The sequence below is a fragment of the Triticum urartu genome, chromosome 5, assembly GCF_003073215.2.
Source record: "Triticum urartu cultivar G1812 chromosome 5, Tu2.1, whole genome shotgun sequence".
Taxonomy (NCBI): domain Eukaryota; kingdom Viridiplantae; phylum Streptophyta; class Magnoliopsida; order Poales; family Poaceae; genus Triticum; species Triticum urartu.
In genome coordinates this window covers 524,259,427-524,276,726 of record NC_053026.1, presented here as the reverse complement: position 1 = coordinate 524,276,726, position 17,300 = coordinate 524,259,427, and the positions used below count along the sequence as shown (strand labels likewise).

Here is a 17,300-nt window from a genome sequence, read left to right as displayed (position 1 = left end):
AATTATTCATAAGTAGCGTTGGGGCTTCTGTCTGTTCCTTGAGCTTCTTGCCATCACTTTGCTTCTCGTGCACCTTGTGCTCATTGCTTCTTCTCTTCTCCTCTTGGTTGTCGGTACCTTGTGCGTCTTCTTCAAACCTATCATAGAGATGTGCAAAACATAAAGGATAATGAGATCATGTCAAGTGATAAATGTATACTACTATTTGACCCTTGCAAGATTTACATACCTAGCAGAACTCACAACAACAGAAGGTTGGCCACCATTTGGAGCCTCACTTGGATCATCATTTGGAGCCTCACTTGGATCACCATGATCACCATTTGGAGCCTCACTTGGATCATCATTTGGAGCCTCATTTGAATCATTATTTGGAGGATATTTTGGATCATCGTCAAAATCATGCGGCTGTTGGCCATCATCATTTGGAACCTCGTCAAAATACTCATCTGATGCAACCGGCTGTTGACCATCATTTTCATCATCTGTTGAGGCAACCGGCTGCTGACCAACATTTTCATCGAAGCCTTCATCGAAACTCTCTCCGAACGCTGGATCTACTGTGTTATCACAATACTTACCAAAATGACCAGACCCATCACACCTTGTGCACTTACGCTTCCTCACTCCAAGTCCAGCTCCTTCACTGCGAGGTCTGATTTCACTCTTCCTTGGTCTATCTGCTGCTCTCTTCAGAATTGGAGCGCAAAGCTTGAATCCAGGGTCCACCATGTCCCATTGTTGTTTTCCCTCCATAGCAGGCAAGGCATAAGCATATGTGGCTTTGAACCTTGCAACAAAGTAGTAATCATGCACATACTGTTGTATGTTCCCTACTGGACCTGGGAGAGAAGTGGTGAAAAACAATGCATAAATGCATGGCAACCCAGTTATCTGCCATTGCCTACAACTGCAAGTTCTAGCTTCTAAATCCATTGGATATCTCCATTCCCTCTTCTCTTTATCCAAATATGATATCTCTATTGTGGTATCCGAGCAAAGAGTCATGTTCATTTCCAAGCCTATTGTTTTCTGCTTCAGTTCATTCATCACGGCAGGGATGATAATGTGGCCCATGAATTTTGCCTCGGTTATTCCTGCACGATAATGAAATTTCTGCATGTATTCTATCCTTATCCTATTAAGCAAATCCACCACATAATGACACTTTAGTTTCCGGATCGTTGAGTTGAAAGACTCTGCTAGATTATTGTGCACATAGTCAACTTTGCTCAGTTCACTGAATTGGCTTCTGGCCCATAACTTGGAGTGGTGTGTTTCCAAGTATTCTTTCACTTTGGGATTCATGTATAACTTCCTCAAGTGGTAGTTGTGCTTCTTCACACTGCAAGTCAAAGATGCTGGCCATAAATTATCGGTATGCACCTTTCCTTTGAATTTCTTCATGAAATTTGCAGCAACGTGACACATGCATTCCCTATGCTCTACTCCAGGGAACACATTGTCCACGACCACTTCTAAACCTTTGCAGGCATCTGTATGAATGACCAACCCATTTGGATGTGCAATAGCCCGGCGCAGATTATGCAAAACCAAGTCCAGTTCTCCTCAGACTCTGTCTCCAGCACACCGTAGGCAACTGGAAATACAAAACTGTGTGCATCAACTGCACAAGCTGCTACTAACTGTCATTTAAACCTCCCTGTGAGAAAAGTGACATCAATAGCCAAATAAGGCCTGCAACCTGCCAAAAAAACCCCGGCGACAAGCCTCAAAGCAGACAAAAACCCTCCTAAAGCATTCCTTGGTCTTTGTCACTCCCCTGAATGTGTACTCCACGGTGTGGTGATCAATATCTACAATACTACCTGGGCTTGTCCTCTCCACTTCACCTTTGAATGAATACAACAATTGAAAACTTTCCTGCTAGTTACCATAAATAGAATCCATAGCATGTTGTTTACCATTGAACAACCTCATGTATGGTAAATCTATCTTGAACTTATCTATGATGTTCTTCTGCAATTCCTTTGGACCCACTTGCTGGTTTTCTTTCACCCACTTCTTTACTTCTTCTGCCACGCATCTTGACTTGGCTCTACTGATTGTATCCTTCCTAAGGGTTGATTCCTGGTATGTGTGCTTAAAAGGGTTCACTTTGACCTGAACATTAGTGCTATTTCGCATTTTAGATGCGAGCAGCCTCCATGGACAACCCTCAGTCGGACAGTGCACTCTGTAACGTACTTGATCGCTCTTGTCAACTTTGAAAGTACATTCTACCTTGATGCAGTATGTCACAAGTGCATTTCTACACTCATTCATGGATGCAAAAATTGTACCTTCTTCCATATGAGGGTTCAAAGGGTCCCATTCAACAGCTGCAAGGTCTTCGTCCTCACCCACCGCGTCATCATCCACACGGACTGCATTGTGAGCCTCGTCGTGGTTTTCAGCCCGAGGTGCCCGTCGTAAATTCCGAATAACATCAGAATATAGCTTCTCTTCATCAACCTCAGAATTGTAGTCATCAAGCTCCACTTCACGGGGGACCCTACTGCTGTTGCCCACACTCGTCGAGCCACCACGTCGCCGTGCACCAACTGAATTGTTCTGGCTAGAGATGTCATTACGACGACTTGGTTCTCCCCGATATGCTGCACCCGTCATCCTAGGTCAAAATGCCTGCTCAAGCACATCAACTTGCAGCCTCACATGAAAATTATCTTTCTCTTTATGCCTAGCAAGCATGGTAGCCAGCTCTTCATCATTAGTAACCTTTCTGGCTACAAATTACCTCCTCAAATTGTCTGAAACTCCAATTACTAGCCATTGGCAACCGATAATCGGAACCTCCTTGGTATTTTCTTCTTATCCTTTGCATCGAACATGTACCGGTCCCTTCTAATGTGCACCAAGAAAGCAAACCGCAACTCCATCCTAACCGACGAAAAGCAGAGACGCAATAAGCACACTAATTGGGCAAACTTACTCGAATTGAGTGTTCAAATGCACAACTAAGCTCAATCTAAACAGGAGGCGAGACTTACCCCTCGGGAACCCACTCGTGGACGCGGCGGATCTCCGGCCCGATGCCTACCTCGCCAAATACTCCGGGGTCGCCGCTGCTCGCCATTTCGCCCTAGGGTTCTTCCTCCTAGTTCAAACAGCTCCAGCAGCCCCCCACCTTTGAGCGCTCCGCCCGGGCGCATGGAAGGAGGCCGCACCGTGGGTCCAGCAGGTGGCGGGCGCCCCACTCGTGGCATCGCAGGGAGGTGGCGGGCGTCGCAGGTAGCCGTGGAGCGTAGGCGTAGGACAGTAACGGCGGAGCAGGCCGTGCAGCTGGTGGCGGGGCAGGTACTGGCCGTGGCGCAGGGCAGCCGGCCGGCGGATGGGCAGAGTGAGCTAGAATCCTACGAATGATTTGGGGATTTAGTTGCACGGGCCTACATGTCAGCTCCGGACCCACGTCCACGCGGTCCCACGTGTAAGCTCCGAACCCACAACCACTAACGCCGGTGGACGGAATGGACTCAAATATGGCTGTTTGGCCTCGTCATAGTAGTTGTGCATGGACTAGGGGCAAAACTGAGCACAATTCGCATCTGAGGGCAAAACTGAGCACATGGACACCAGTGAGGGCAAAAGGATAATTAACCCATCTTACAATGATCCTAGCTATGCACATCAATAAAAAATCGAAGCACGGTGGTTCGGTTATGGGTCGGAAGAAAATTTGGAGGGATAAAATTGATGCCGACAACATATTGATGGGGCGCTATTTTTTGGATAATCCCATGTACCCCGAGTCGTACTTCCGGCGACTGTTTATGATGAGCACCGAGTTGTTCAGGCGCATTGCAGAGAAACTGGCGAGCCATGATCGGTCTTTTCAACAAAGGAGGAATGCCACCGGAGAGCTCGGGCATAGCACCATTCAGAAGGTGACAGCCGCTTTGCGTATGTTGGCATACGGTATTCCGGCTGATCTAGTTGATGACCACTTGGGGGTGAGAGTCAAGCCATCATGTGTGTCAAGCGCTTCGCAGTCGGAATTGTGCAAGTGTTTGGCCAGGAGTATTTGAGATCTCCCAATGCTGAAGACGCCGCAAGGCTTTTGGAGATGAACAAAGCTCGCGGATTCCTAGGTATGCTTCGCTCAATAGACTGCATGCATTAGAGTTGGAAGAATTGTCCTAAGGCATGGCATGGGCAATTACACAGCCAAAAAAGGGTTCCACTATAATCCTTGAAGTGGTGGCCGATCAAGACACTTGGATTTGGCATGCTTTTTTGGAATGCCTGGATCTTTGAATGACATCAACGTTGTTAATCGGTCACCACTCATGAATAAGATTGCAAATGGTGAACTGCCACCGGTACAGTTTGTAGCAAATGGCCATACATACAACTATGACTACTATCTTGCGGATGACATCTACCCAAAGTGACAAACATTTGTGAAGCCATTGAAAAAACCGGAAGGTAAGAAAAATCTTGATTTTCACAGTGCTCAAGCAGCGGCTAGGAAAGATGTGGAGAGAGCTTTTGGGATTTTGCAAGCCCAATTTGCTGTTGTGAGAGGACCGGCTAGATTTTGGGATCAAAAGATGCTTTAGTACATCATGCACGCTTGTGTGATCATGCACAACATGATCATCGAGAATGAGCATGGCAAGATTTAGAGTACTCTTAGTATGAGCTCTTGGGACATCCCGTGCGAGTATGACGGAGGGCTGCGAGGGTGGCCCGATTTGTTGCCTCCTATCGTGCCATTCGACATGCTGAAACGCATGATGATCTTCGGAAGGATTTCATCGAGGAGTGGTGGGCATGGAATGGCCGACAAAGAGCATCATGATTTGTATGTTTGATGTTGTATTGTTTTTTTCCCGAAAATTGATGTTGTATTGTTGAACTATTTGTTGTATTGCAAGATAAATTATTTGTTTGAGTTGTAGTAATAAAATTGAACTATTTATTGTTGATTTACTTTGTTTGTGTTTGATCTTTTTGGTTGTGTTTGGAGTGCATATATTGTTTGTGATAAGCGTGCATGCAGTTTTTTTGCGGCGGCTGCTGGAGCAGCTCGAGCACGCTATACTTTGCAATGACCGCCTGAGCAAGTGCTCGTCGGCGCAAAAACTCACAATTCTGACATTGTAAACGTCTTTTTAGCGCGCCGCGCCCTACGCGGCCGTTGAAGATGCTCTAATGTGTTAAAAAATAAAACTGTCGTTGTTGGGCAAGGTAGGTCGAGTTAGAGCATCTCCAACAGACGCGCTATATAAGGCGCGTGCTGAAAAAGATTCCTATATAGCGCGTGGGTAACCAAAAATAACGCTCCAGTAGAAGCTGTAAAATAGAGCACGCACAAAAACGAAGCTGCAAATTTAGTGCACGCGGGCAGCGGAGCTGCAAATTTGGGGCGCCGGCTTGAGCGCGCGGGCAGCTGCGCATGGGTCCGCCAGGTTGGGCGCTGTGGTTTTGTGCGTCTGGTAAACCTCCCACGCGTAAAAGCGTTATTTCAGCGTTGTATATTTATTTTTAGCGCGTCGCGCTAGCCCGCGTCTGTTGGAGATGCTCTTTCCTGTGCGCAAAAGCGCTATTTCAGTGCTGTATTTTTTTTTAACGCATCGCGTTAGCCCGCGTCTGTTGAAGATGCTCTTATGCACTAGCGCAGGTGAAACGCGCACACACAGGATAGCAGAATAAGACTATAAGACTAGCATGCTGAAACTAGTCAATATGAACTCGCAAAGTAGCCATGTCAAAAAAAAACTCGCAAAGTAGCGTCACCGTGTGGTTAGCTACAATGGCGACAGGTTAGCTACGTACAATGGCGACATCGCCTTGCGGACAAGAATGATCTCGTACGTACGTACCGCCCAGAGAAACGTCAAGGCGGTAGCTAGCTAGCTCTCTTTGTTTAGGTGCCCCCCGGCCGGGAGTAGAAAATCAAGTCTCCTGATGAAGTGATGATCTCGTTACCCGCGGGGCACCTTGAAGTTGATCCTCCATGGACCTGTCACGTTCTGCCGTCCTCGTCCTCGTCGTCGCCGTCTTCCGGCTGTGCGCGTCGGCCAAGGACCAGCTTGCCGTGGGGGAGAAGCTCCTGGCCGGGCAGTCCCTCGTGTCCGACGGTGGCGCCTTCGCTCTCGGCTACTTCTCCCCAGACGACGCAGCCGGTCCGGCGAGACGGTATCTCGGGATATGGTACAACGGCATTCCCGGGCCTCGCACCGTCATCTGGGTGGCCAACCGGGACGCCCCGGCGGCCGGCGCCCCGACGCTCGCGCTGGCCAGCGACTCCCGCCTCGTCCTGTCCGACGCCGACGGCCTCGTGCTCTGGAACACGACCGGCGTGGGCAGCTCGTCCTCGCAGACGGCGCCAGCCGAGCTCGGGAACGACGGCAACCTGCTCATCCAGCTCTTGGACGGCACGGTTGTGTGCCAGAGCTTCGACCACCCGACGGACACGTTCGTGCCGGGGATGAAGATGCGGCTGAGCTACCGGACGGGCAAGGGCGACCGCATCGTGTCCTGGAGATCCCCCGGCGACCCGGCGCCGGGGCGCTTTTCCTACGGCCTGGACCCCAGCACGTCACAGCAGCTGCTCATGTGGAACGGGACGCGCCCCTACTGGCGAACTCCCATCTGGAGGAGTTACGCCGTCGCCAGCATGTACCTCAGCGCCGGCACGGTGCTCTACACGGCGATCGTCCGCACGGACGAGGAGATCTCCATCGCCTTCACCCTCTCCGGCGGCGCGGCGCCCACGCGGTACGTGGTGACCAGCTCCGGCAGGTTTCAGCTCCTCAGCTGGAACGGCACCGTGTCGGCGTGGGCCACGCTCCAGTCGTGGCCGTCGAGCGGGTGCAGCGCATACAGTGGCTGCGGCGCCTACGGGTACTGCGACGTCACGGCGGCGTGCAGGTGCCTGGACGGCTTCGAGCCGGCGAGCGCGGCGGAGTGGAGCGCCGGCAGGTTCGAGCAGGGGTGCCGGCGAAAGCAGGCGCTGCCGCCATGCGGTGGCATCGGGGTAGGTTTCGTGGCGATGCCGGACATGAAGGTGCCGGACAAGTTCTCGATCGACTCCACCAACCGGAGCGCGGGGGAGTGCGCGGCCAGGTGCGCCGCAACCTGCTCCTGCGTGGCGTACGCGTATGCCAACGTGCAGAGCAGCAGCACAGATGACCAACTGATCAAGTGCGTGGTGTGGGCAGAGGAGCTCGTCGACGCACAGATGATGGACGCGCGGTGGGGCGGCGAGACGCTCTACCTCCGCATGCCCGTTGCTGCTGCCTCCACAGGTACAGCAGAAACATATGTTTCAGTTCTTTTGCCGAACTTCTATCTGATGAATCTTTACCGAACTCAAACCAAACAACTTTGCCAGTGCCGGTGTTAGCCCTGCCCAACACTGGGCATCCATCCGGCAGAAATGCGGTGATGATAGCAGTGCCGGTGTCAGCATCCGTCCTGCTGCTCACATGCATTTTCTTTGTATGGTTCTGGAGATTCAGAGGTAGTACAGTTGTGTTTTCTTCCGGTTTTTTTTTCAGTCTTAACTCTGAACATGTGATGCTCGATCATACTTTCACCAAAAAAATGCTCACAACACCAATTTCACAGTCAAGGGAAGAAAAGCCGAGAGCCAATATGAGAACACGAACACGTCGAGCAAAATCAGAGCAGATCACAACGGAGACCTTGAGTTCCCGTCCATACGGTTCGCCGACATTGTTGCCGCCACGGACAACTTCTCCAAAACACTCATGGTCGGACGCGGAGGGTTCGGCATGGTCTACAAGGTAGTACTACACGTTTTATCCACTTTTGCTAAGTTTCTTTTCATCCTTTTTAGCTACAAAAATACAGTCAAACAATTTCAACAGCTAAAAAGCAGTTCAAAATCTCACTTGTGTCTTTTACCATTGGGAAGGGAACATTAGATGGCGGTGAGGTCGTCGCGGTCAAGAGGCTGAGCAAGGACTCGGATCAGGGAGCAGAGGAGTTCAAGAACGAGGCCATTCTAATCGCCAAGCTGCAGCACCGGAACCTGGTGCGCCTCCTCGGCTGCTGCACTGAGGGGGCCGAGAAGTTGCTCATCTACGAGTACCTCCCTAACAAGGGCCTCAATGCCATCCTCTTTGGTACATATAATGTTCAGTCTTCAGGGCTCAAATCATCTCATCACAACTGAGGTTACTGCATTGTTTTTGCTCAAGTTTCATATGGCATGTTTGCTGCAGACAGTGCGAAGAAAGCGGTGCTGGACTGGCCGACGCGGCTGGGGATCATCAAGGGGGTGGCGAGGGGGCTGCTCTACCTGCACCAGGACTCGAGGCTAACGGTGATACACAGGGACCTCAAGGCCAGCAATGTATTGCTGGACGCCGAGATGCGCCCCAAGATCGCCGACTTCGGCATGGCCAAGATCTTCGGCGACAACCAGGTGAAAGCCAACACCCGGAAAGTCGTCGGAACATAGTGAGTTATCTCAACACCCGGAAAGAAAAAGAAATTATTTTTGTTTTGAGGTTTTTTTAACAAATACTCCCTCCGTTCCAAATTACTCGTCGCAGAAATGGATGTATCTAGAATTAAAATACATCTAGATACATCCATACCTGTGACAAGTAATTCGGAACGGAGGGAGTAGTACATTTTTGTTTTAAGAAAAATGTGGAACCTCTTCTGACAAAAAAGTAATGTGTGGACAGTGGCTACATTGCTCCCGAGTACTCGATGGAGGGCATCTTCTCGGTCAAGTCCGACGTGTACAGCTTCGGCGTGCTGCTGCTTGAGATCGTGAGCGGCATCAGGATACGCGCAATCGACGGCATCATGGAGTGTCCTAGCCTGACAGTCTATGTAAGCACCTGAACAAAAACTGACAGTGCCAAACCATATACTTGCAGTTAACTTTCCTTTTTGCAGCACACTGTCATGGTCAAATCCATATTCATCTTTACAAAAGGCATACACAGATGGTTGATTTGATTGCTTCATGTAGGCATGGAGCCTGTGGAGGGAAGGGAAGGCAGGCAAGCTGGTGGATCCATCCATGGCAGAGAGCTGTTCACAGGACGAGGCCATGCTCTGCATCCACGTCGGGCTCCTCTGCGTCGAGGACGACCCGAGCAGGAGGCCGCTCATGTCCTCCGTCGTGTCCATCTTGGAGAATGGAAGCGTGCCGGTGGTGGCATCGGCGTCTCTTCCGGCGCCGAACCAGCCAGGGTACCTTAAAATGATGGGAGACAAGAGCCAGAGTAGCGATCTCGAGAACACCAGCAACGCCATGACCATGACCGCTCTTCAGGGACGGTAGTACAGCAGTCCTTTTCAGGGAACGGAAGCGCGCCAGTGGTGGCATCGGCGTTTCTTCAGAAGGAAGCAGCACTCGTCCTAGTGTTCCATTTATTTATTTTTACTGGGGAAAACCCCAGATTTGTAGAGCATTTATCACAGAGAGAAATGAAAGACGTATTTACAGGAGTGCTGAGTTGATCAGCCTTGAAATGGACCATAAGAATGTCTTGCTGAATTGAAATCTTTACCATGTTAGGGCATTTCTAATCGATCCCCTAAGAGGCCATAAGAGAGTACAAATCCTTAAAAGTCTTAGTGGAGTAAAAATCTTACGCCACCTCCCTATTTCTCCTTAAATCTCCCTAAATTTACTCCCTCCCGACGCGGCCGAGTAAGTCTGGCGCCTCTCCCTCTCGCACTTCCCGCGCCGCACTGTGTCTCGCTGACGCAGCCACCACGCCCCGCCGCTGCCACCGATGACCGACCGGCCGGCCGGAATGGATAGCCCGGCCCCTTCCCTCACCTCACCGACGACCGACAGGCGCAGGCTTTTACCGCGGGAAATCACCCACGCGCTGGCGCCGGCGCCGAAGAAGAGTTTGGGTATCAAAAAGACCCACCGCGTCCATCTTGGAGAACGGAAGCGCGTCAGTGGTGGCATCAGCGTCTCTCCCGGCGCCTAACCAACCAGGGTACCTCGGAAAGATGGAAGAGAAGATCGCGAGAACGAACAGCAGGAACACCATTGCCATGACTGTTCTGCAAGGCCGGTAGCACAGTACGTAGTAACAGTAACTTTCTTCTTCAGAAGCAAGTTGCACTAGTCCTAGCTTTCCGTTTTACTTTTTTTTTACCGCAGGAAACCCCAGATCTGTAGAGTATTTGTTACATATACAAATGGAATTGTATTTACAGGATTGCTGAGCTGATCAGTCTTGAAATGGATAGTATGAGATGTCTTTCTGAATTTGAATACTTTGGCTGCTAGGACTTTCAGAAAATTATTCAGACAACTTCAGTGTTTGACATTCAGAGTTTCAGAGAGACAAGTAGTTAAGCAGAAGAACAGAGATGCCTTGATTGATCTGAAAAATAACCAGATACATTACACAAACACCATCTTGTAGTGTACACACACCAACTCCTCATCTCGACTCGCCCTCACATGCAACATCTATCAGTCCGGACTACTCAATCTCAGAACGGGAAGAAGCAGAGATCGACGACGACACACATGCAGCAGCATCCATCAGCCATGAAGTTGTCGGCCTAGAGCTTGAGCTGACTGCGCTCACTTGCCGGGGACGAAGTTGGTGGCGAAGGCCCAGGCGTTGTTGTTGACGGGGTCGGCGAGGTGGTCGGCGAGGTTCTCCAGGGGGCCCTTGCCGGTGACGATGGCCTGCACGAAGAAGCCGAACATGGAGAACATGGCGAGGCGGCCGTTCTTGATCTCCTTCACCTTGAGCTCCGCGAAGGCCTCGGGGTCCTCGGCGAGGCCCAGGGGGTCGAAGCTGCCGCCGGGGTAGAGCGGGTCCACGATCTCGCCGAGCGGGCCGCCGGCGACGCGGTAGCCCTCCACGGCGCCCATGAGCACCACCTGGCAGGCCCAGATGGCGAGGATGCTCTGCGCGTGCACCAGGCTGGGGTTGCCGAGGTAGTCGAGGCCGCCCTCGCTGAAGATCTGGGAGCCGGCCTTGAACCAGACGGCCTCGCCGAACTTGACGCCGTTGCGGGCGAGCAGCTCGGGGAAGACGCAGCCGAGCGCGCCGAGCATGGCCCAGCGGCAGTGGATGACCTCCAGCTCCCGGTTCTTGGCGAAGGTCTCGGGGTCGGCGGACAGCCCCGCGGTGTCCCAGCCGTAGTCACCGGGGAACTCGCCGGTGAGGTAGCTCGGGGGGTCGCCGGAGAGCGGGCCGAGGTAGAGCACGCGGTCGGAGCCGTACCACGGGCTGCTGGACGCCGCCACCTTGGGCTTGCCCGCCGTCTTGCGCATGGTGATGCGGCCCTCGCCGAAGGGCGCCGCCCTGGAGGCCTTCACCGGGGTGCCGGCCATCGCCGGGGAGGAGAGCGCCATGGTCGCGGCCGCCATCGCGCGCTGCGTGCTAGCTGGCTTTTGCTTCGGGTGAGCTGAGGCTGGCAGTGGGAGGCGCTGGTGGTCGTTGGTGCTGTGGAGTGAAGCGGGAGCTCGCGGCGTTTAAGTAGGGGGAGGGCGCGATCGGGTCCTTATCCCGGGGAATCTTATGCCGAGTCGCCATTGGCGCGCGGGGCGCGAGGCGGGCGGATGGGGTGGCTGAGGTGGCCGCGCGCTGGCCACGGGGCTGGGGGAGCTTGGGATTTTTGCAGTGTTCGGGTGGATTTCGCGCGGTGGAGATGAGCCGCGAGGGCGACGGGGTGGATTTCGCGCGGTGGAGATGAGCCGCGAGGGCGACGAGGGCGACGGGGTAATGTGGCCAATTGCTACTGGTGGTATCTTCTGCTCCAGAGTATACCTTATAGTTTTATATTGAAGTATCATTCGCATTTAGCTTTGCCTAGACACACAAAAAAAGAAATTCTTGCAGCTGGAGCATGGCTAACATTGGTCAACAATTCCACATACACGCCAAGAAAACGAAGTTAACAATCAACCAATTTGAAATACGATATGAAATGCCAATGCTAGAAAATATTGTCACATGAAAATTTGAGATCTACGAACTAGCTAGAATAATCTTGTATTAGCAAATGGTTGTCTTTTAGTTTGCCTTTACATAGGTTTGAATGGCAAATCATCACTGATTATATTAGGAAATTTTCTTGTTTAGTTAGCAAAAATTGATCAACATAGACAGCATATCTAGACAATTAAATCTATCCCTTCCTTATCCTGTTGGAAATATGAGCAAATTACTATGAGATTTAATCCGAATAAACAGAAGATAAATCATGACCACAGCAGCAGAGATTAATATAATCATGCGAACTAGCATAGCAAATGAACATATCACATCTAGGGCACATACTATAAGCATGAATTCTACCACGATCTCGAACAGGAAGGATAGAATCACATACGGTGCAGCAGGTGCAGCACTGCTGGCGTTGACGTTGTCGCCCATGTCATCGAGGACGAGGTTGCCGAGGTCGGGGAAGAAGTCGTTGTTCATGAAGTCGTCGCTGCCAGCAGTCGCGCGAGTACGCTCCCCAAAAACCTGATCGCCCCTCTCCCGTACAGGATCACGAGAGGCGGGGTTCCGGAGGCCTGCTGTCCCTTCTCGTGGTGCACGCCGGAAGGAGGGATGGAGAAGACTTGCTTGGCGGCGCAATGATCTGGAACGGTGGTGAGAAACCATACGAAGCGGCAGCGGCTAGGGTAAACGTCTGCCTGACTATATAGTGCGGGTCGGGTAGGTCGTGGGAGTAAACCCCACGTCCGAGTCGTCACGATCCAAAAGAATCGGAAACGGTTCAGTAATTAACGCATCTGTTAATTATTAATTAATGACCCATTAATTTTCCCATGCAGCAAAATTATATACAACATGCATAGCTCTTTCCTCGGCTCGGCTCAATCCCGCAACCCGCGGCGCGTCGTGACGAGGCGTGGCGTGGCGAGGCGAGCGAGGAGGAGGAGCGCGCGTGTAGGTCTCCTCTTCTCATGCTCATACAAGTGGTAGAAGAGCTCACCTTATAAAGAGGTGCAACTCTCTCTCAACTTCCGGGGTGGGACTAAACTTTAGCCTCACTCACTCCACTCACATGTGTGCATGAATGGGCCAAGAGAATTTCAGAATTTTAGTTGGGCTTTGGGCCAAAGGCCTACTAGCAAAATTCCAACAATCCCCCACAAAGTCTCATTGGCACATCTCATCATTTAGTTCCAAAACATTGTTTTATATATCGGTGCTTAGTGGAGACTGTGAAGTTCAACTTCCACTTAGAAATTTATGCTACACTAGATCACAACTTGAATAGTGGACTATGCCTTGAACTACAAGTTTTCTGTGAAACTAGTTTCACACAAATTCTTGACCGATACTGGGCTGCCGCAAGGCATCCCCGCGGGTTGAGCGTATACGTCATACTCCAGGGCCTTTCATGAATTTATTAGAGAACACCCAATTCTCACAGACTGCAACGTTAACAGTCAAATTCATATAGGTGTGTTCCTCAGAAGATGTTCTGCAGGACAACATCTCTGCTTACCCGAATAAGCCCCTTGGAACACATTAAGATAAGTATCAACCTGCCATGCAGATCAGGAGAGTATTGCATCTTCACGGAGTGGGATAATTAATATAGGGATACTCTCCTCCCAGCTGACCAACAGCTTGTCTCCCACTTCTACTTCACGGGATCTCCGATCACATAGAGTGGTTTACCACTATGGACAACTCATGCGATGGGTCTCAAACCCATCTCCATCGATGCATTATCTATCACATTACGTGATAGACCCTTTGTGAAGGGATCTGCCAAGTTTTTCGACGTTTGGATATAATCCAACGTAATAACTCCGGAGTTCCTCAATTTTTTGACAGATTTTAGTCTCCTCTTCACATGCCTTGAGGACTTCATATTGTCCTTAGAACTGTTTATCTTGACAATCATAGTTTGATTATCACAGTTTATCAGGATAGGGGGTATTGGTTTTTCAACCATAGGTAAGTCCATCAAGAGTTCACGAAGCCACTCTGCTTCAACAGTGGCAGTGTTTAGTGCTGTGAGTTCTGCTTCCATAGTTGACCTCGTTAAGATGGTCTGCTTGCAAGACTTCCAGGAAACAGCGCCACCACCAAGTGAAAAAACATAACCACTTGTGGCCTTAATCTCATCAGCATCAGATATCCAGTTTGAGTCACTATAACCCTCCAGTACCCTTGGATACCTGGTGTAGTGAATCCCATAGCTCGCGGTGCCTTTCAAATAGCGAATAACTCTCTCAAGCGCATGCCAATGATCATCTCCCGGTTTTGACACAAACCGACACAGCTTGCTCACAGCAAAAGAGATGTCAGGCCTCGTGGCACTCGCCAAATACATAAGCGAGCCAAGAATACCTCAGTTGATCTCTAGCAATCCGTCGATTCTTTCGAAGCAACACACTAGCATCATATGGAGTTGGAGAAGGCGTGCAGTCGCTATACCAAAACGACCCAAGACCTTTTCCACATAATGAGACTGAAGCAGTGTGATCCCACCATTCTCATCTCTCAACAGCTTGATGTTTAAGATAACATCAGCTACTCCTAGATCCTTCATCTCAAAACAGCGAGATAAGAAATCCTTAACCTCCTTGATTAAATCAAGTTTGGTTCCAAAGATCAATATGTCGTCGACATACAGACAAAGAATAACTCCTTCGCCCCCACCATAGCGATAGTACACGCACTTGTCACCATCGTTTACTACAAAGCCGGCAGCAGTTAATGCTCTTTCGAACTTCTCATGCCACTCCTTCGGAGCTTGTTTAAGGCCATATAAAGACTTTAATAACTTGCACACCTTTCCTTCTTGACCAGGTACTACAAAACCATCTGGCTGATCCATGTAAATTTCCTCCTTCAACTCTCCGTTGAGGAAAGCCGTCTTAACGTCCATTTGATGAACGAGAAGACCATGTGAGGTAGCCAGTGATAGTAGCACACGAATTGTGGTCAGTCTAGCCACGGGTGAGTAAGTATCAAAGAAGTCTTTACCTTCTTTCTGGGTATAACCCTTGGCCACAAGCCGTGCCTTGTACTTTTCAATCGTACCATCAGGTCTAAGCTTCTTCTTCAACACCCACTTACATCCTACAGGTTTGCACCCATAAGGACGGTCAGTGATCTCCCTGGTACCGTTAGCTAAGATGGAATCCATCTCGCTACGTACAGCTTCCTTCGAGTAGTCAGCATCAGGAGATGCATAGGCTTCTGAAATAGTCCTGGGTGTGTCATCCACAAGGTACACAATGAAATCATCACCAAAAGACTTTGCAGTCCTCTGTCTCTTAGTCCTCATAGGAGTTCCATTGTTATCCTCAACAGGATTCTCAACGTGTTCCATCGCAATGGTGGGTTCAGGAATTACAGTGAATTCCTCACTAGATGGAGTAGGTATCTCCTGATTTGATGAACTCGACATATCCTTCATAGGAAATATGTCCTCAAAGAAAGTTGCATCATTTGATTCCATAATCGTACCAACATGCATGTCGGATACGTCAGATTTTATTATCAAAAATCTATAGCCGATGCTATGAAAAGCATAGCCCAGAAGAACACAATCCACGGTTTTTGGTCCAAGCTTGCGCTTCTTGGGAATTGGTATATTGACTTTCGCCAAACAACCCCAAGTACGTAGGTAAGAGAGTTTCAACCTTTTCCTTTCCCATTCCTCAAATGGATTCATGGTCTTATGCTTTGTGGGAACTCGGTTTAGGACATGACACGCAGTCATTAGCGCCTCCCCCTACCATTCCTTGGATAGACCCGAAGTGTCTAACATGGTGTTAACCATATCAGTTAGAGTTCGGTTCTTTCTTTCGGCTACCCCATTTGACTGGGGTGAGTAGGGAGGCGTCCTCTCATGGATTATACCATGTTCCGCACAAAACAGATCAAATTCATTGGAAAAATACTCTCCACCACGATCGTACCTAAGCCGTTTAATTTTTCGATCAAGTTGATTCTCTACCTCAGCTTTATAGTTTTTAAAGAAAGTCAAAGCCTCATCTTTTGATTTCAGAAGATACACATAACAATATCTAGTGGAGTCATCAATCAATGTCATGAAGTATCTCTTTCCACCTTTTGTCAACACGCCATTCATCTCACAAAGATCAGAATGTATAAGCTCAAGTGGCGCCAAGTCCTTGCCTCTGCAGTCTTATGGCACTTGCGAGGTTGCTTAGCTTGCACACATACTTGGCACTTGGAGCCTTTGACAGTAGAGATTTTGGGAATTAAATTCATATTGGCTAACCGTGTCATGCAACCAAAGTTAATATGACAGAGTCGTGAATGCCAAATATCAGACTCATTATTGTGGCAAACATTATTAATAACTTTAGTGCAAATATCTGACAAAGATAGGCAGAACAAGCCTCCGCAGTCATAGCCTTTTCCAACAAATTGTCCACACTTAGAGATTACAACTTTATTGGATTCGAAAACCAACTTAAAACCATCTCGACATAAACGGGAACCGCTAACGATATTTTTATTGATGGACGCCACATGATGAACGTTCTTCAGACGCACAGTCTGCCCCGAAGTAAACTTCAGATCGACCGTACCAACACCTCGAACGATGGCATGTGACCCGTTCCCCATCAGCACGGGTGAAGTCCCTGTTGCCCGGTAAGAAGAAAACATGGAGGCATCAGCACAAACATGTACATTGGCACCGGTGTCAATTAACCAATCAGGGGATTGAAATACTGAAAGGATGGTAGGAAAAATACCGTACCCTGATTCCTTCATATCAGTATCACCGATGACAACATTAGCAGACTTGCCGCTCTTCTCATGTTCGTGCTCCTCAAAGCGGTTAGGACACTTCGGAGCCCAGTGATTAGGATCACCGCAGACATGGCAAAGTCCCTTCCCCTTCTGATGAGAATTCTTCTTGAAGTTGGTAGAATGTGATGGCTTGTTCTTTGTATCAAACTTGCCTTTTCCCTGAGTTTTGTTCTTATTGTTTTTGAACTTGTTGGGCTGGGAGTTCTTCTTCTGTACCATGTAGGCACTAGAACCTCCCTCAGCAACTCGAGCACGTGTGTCCTTTGCTCTCACCTTCTCTTCAACATCAAGAGTACCAATGAGATCTGCAACGGAAAACTCCTGTCTCTTGTGTTTCAGGGAAGTAGCAAAATTGTTCCACGAAGGTGGAAGCTTGGCAATGATGCCTCCGGCAACAAATTTGTCCGGCAACAAACACTTGAAGTACTCAAGTTCTTTTGCGAGTGACTGTATCTCATGAGCCTGCTGTACAACAGGGCGCTCATCAGTCATCTTGTAGTCATAGAATTGCTCCATGACGTACAACTCGCTGCCGGCGTC

The 17,300-nt window shown here is 49.6% G+C and overlaps 1 protein-coding gene and 1 pseudogene across 1 annotated transcript; one reads left to right on the top strand and one right to left on the bottom strand.

Moving 5' to 3' along the window:
• The first annotated feature begins 5,888 nt into the window (after positions 1-5,888).
• On the top strand, positions 5,889-10,291 carry LOC125510349 (annotated as a pseudogene).
• A 38-nt stretch (positions 10,292-10,329) lies between these two features.
• On the bottom strand, positions 10,330-11,464 carry LOC125510348 (chlorophyll a-b binding protein of LHCII type 1-like). The gene has a single exon (XM_048675501.1). The coding sequence runs from the start codon at positions 11,363-11,365 to the stop codon at positions 10,568-10,570; it is 798 nt and encodes a 265-aa protein (XP_048531458.1). The 5' UTR covers positions 11,366-11,464; the 3' UTR covers positions 10,330-10,567.
• Positions 11,465-17,300: the final 5,836 nt, after the last annotated feature.

Coding starts and splice junctions, on each gene's coding strand:
- LOC125510348 (XM_048675501.1), bottom strand. CDS start 11,365: ATGGCGGCCGCGACCATGGCGCTCTCCTCCCCGGCGATGGCCGGCACC.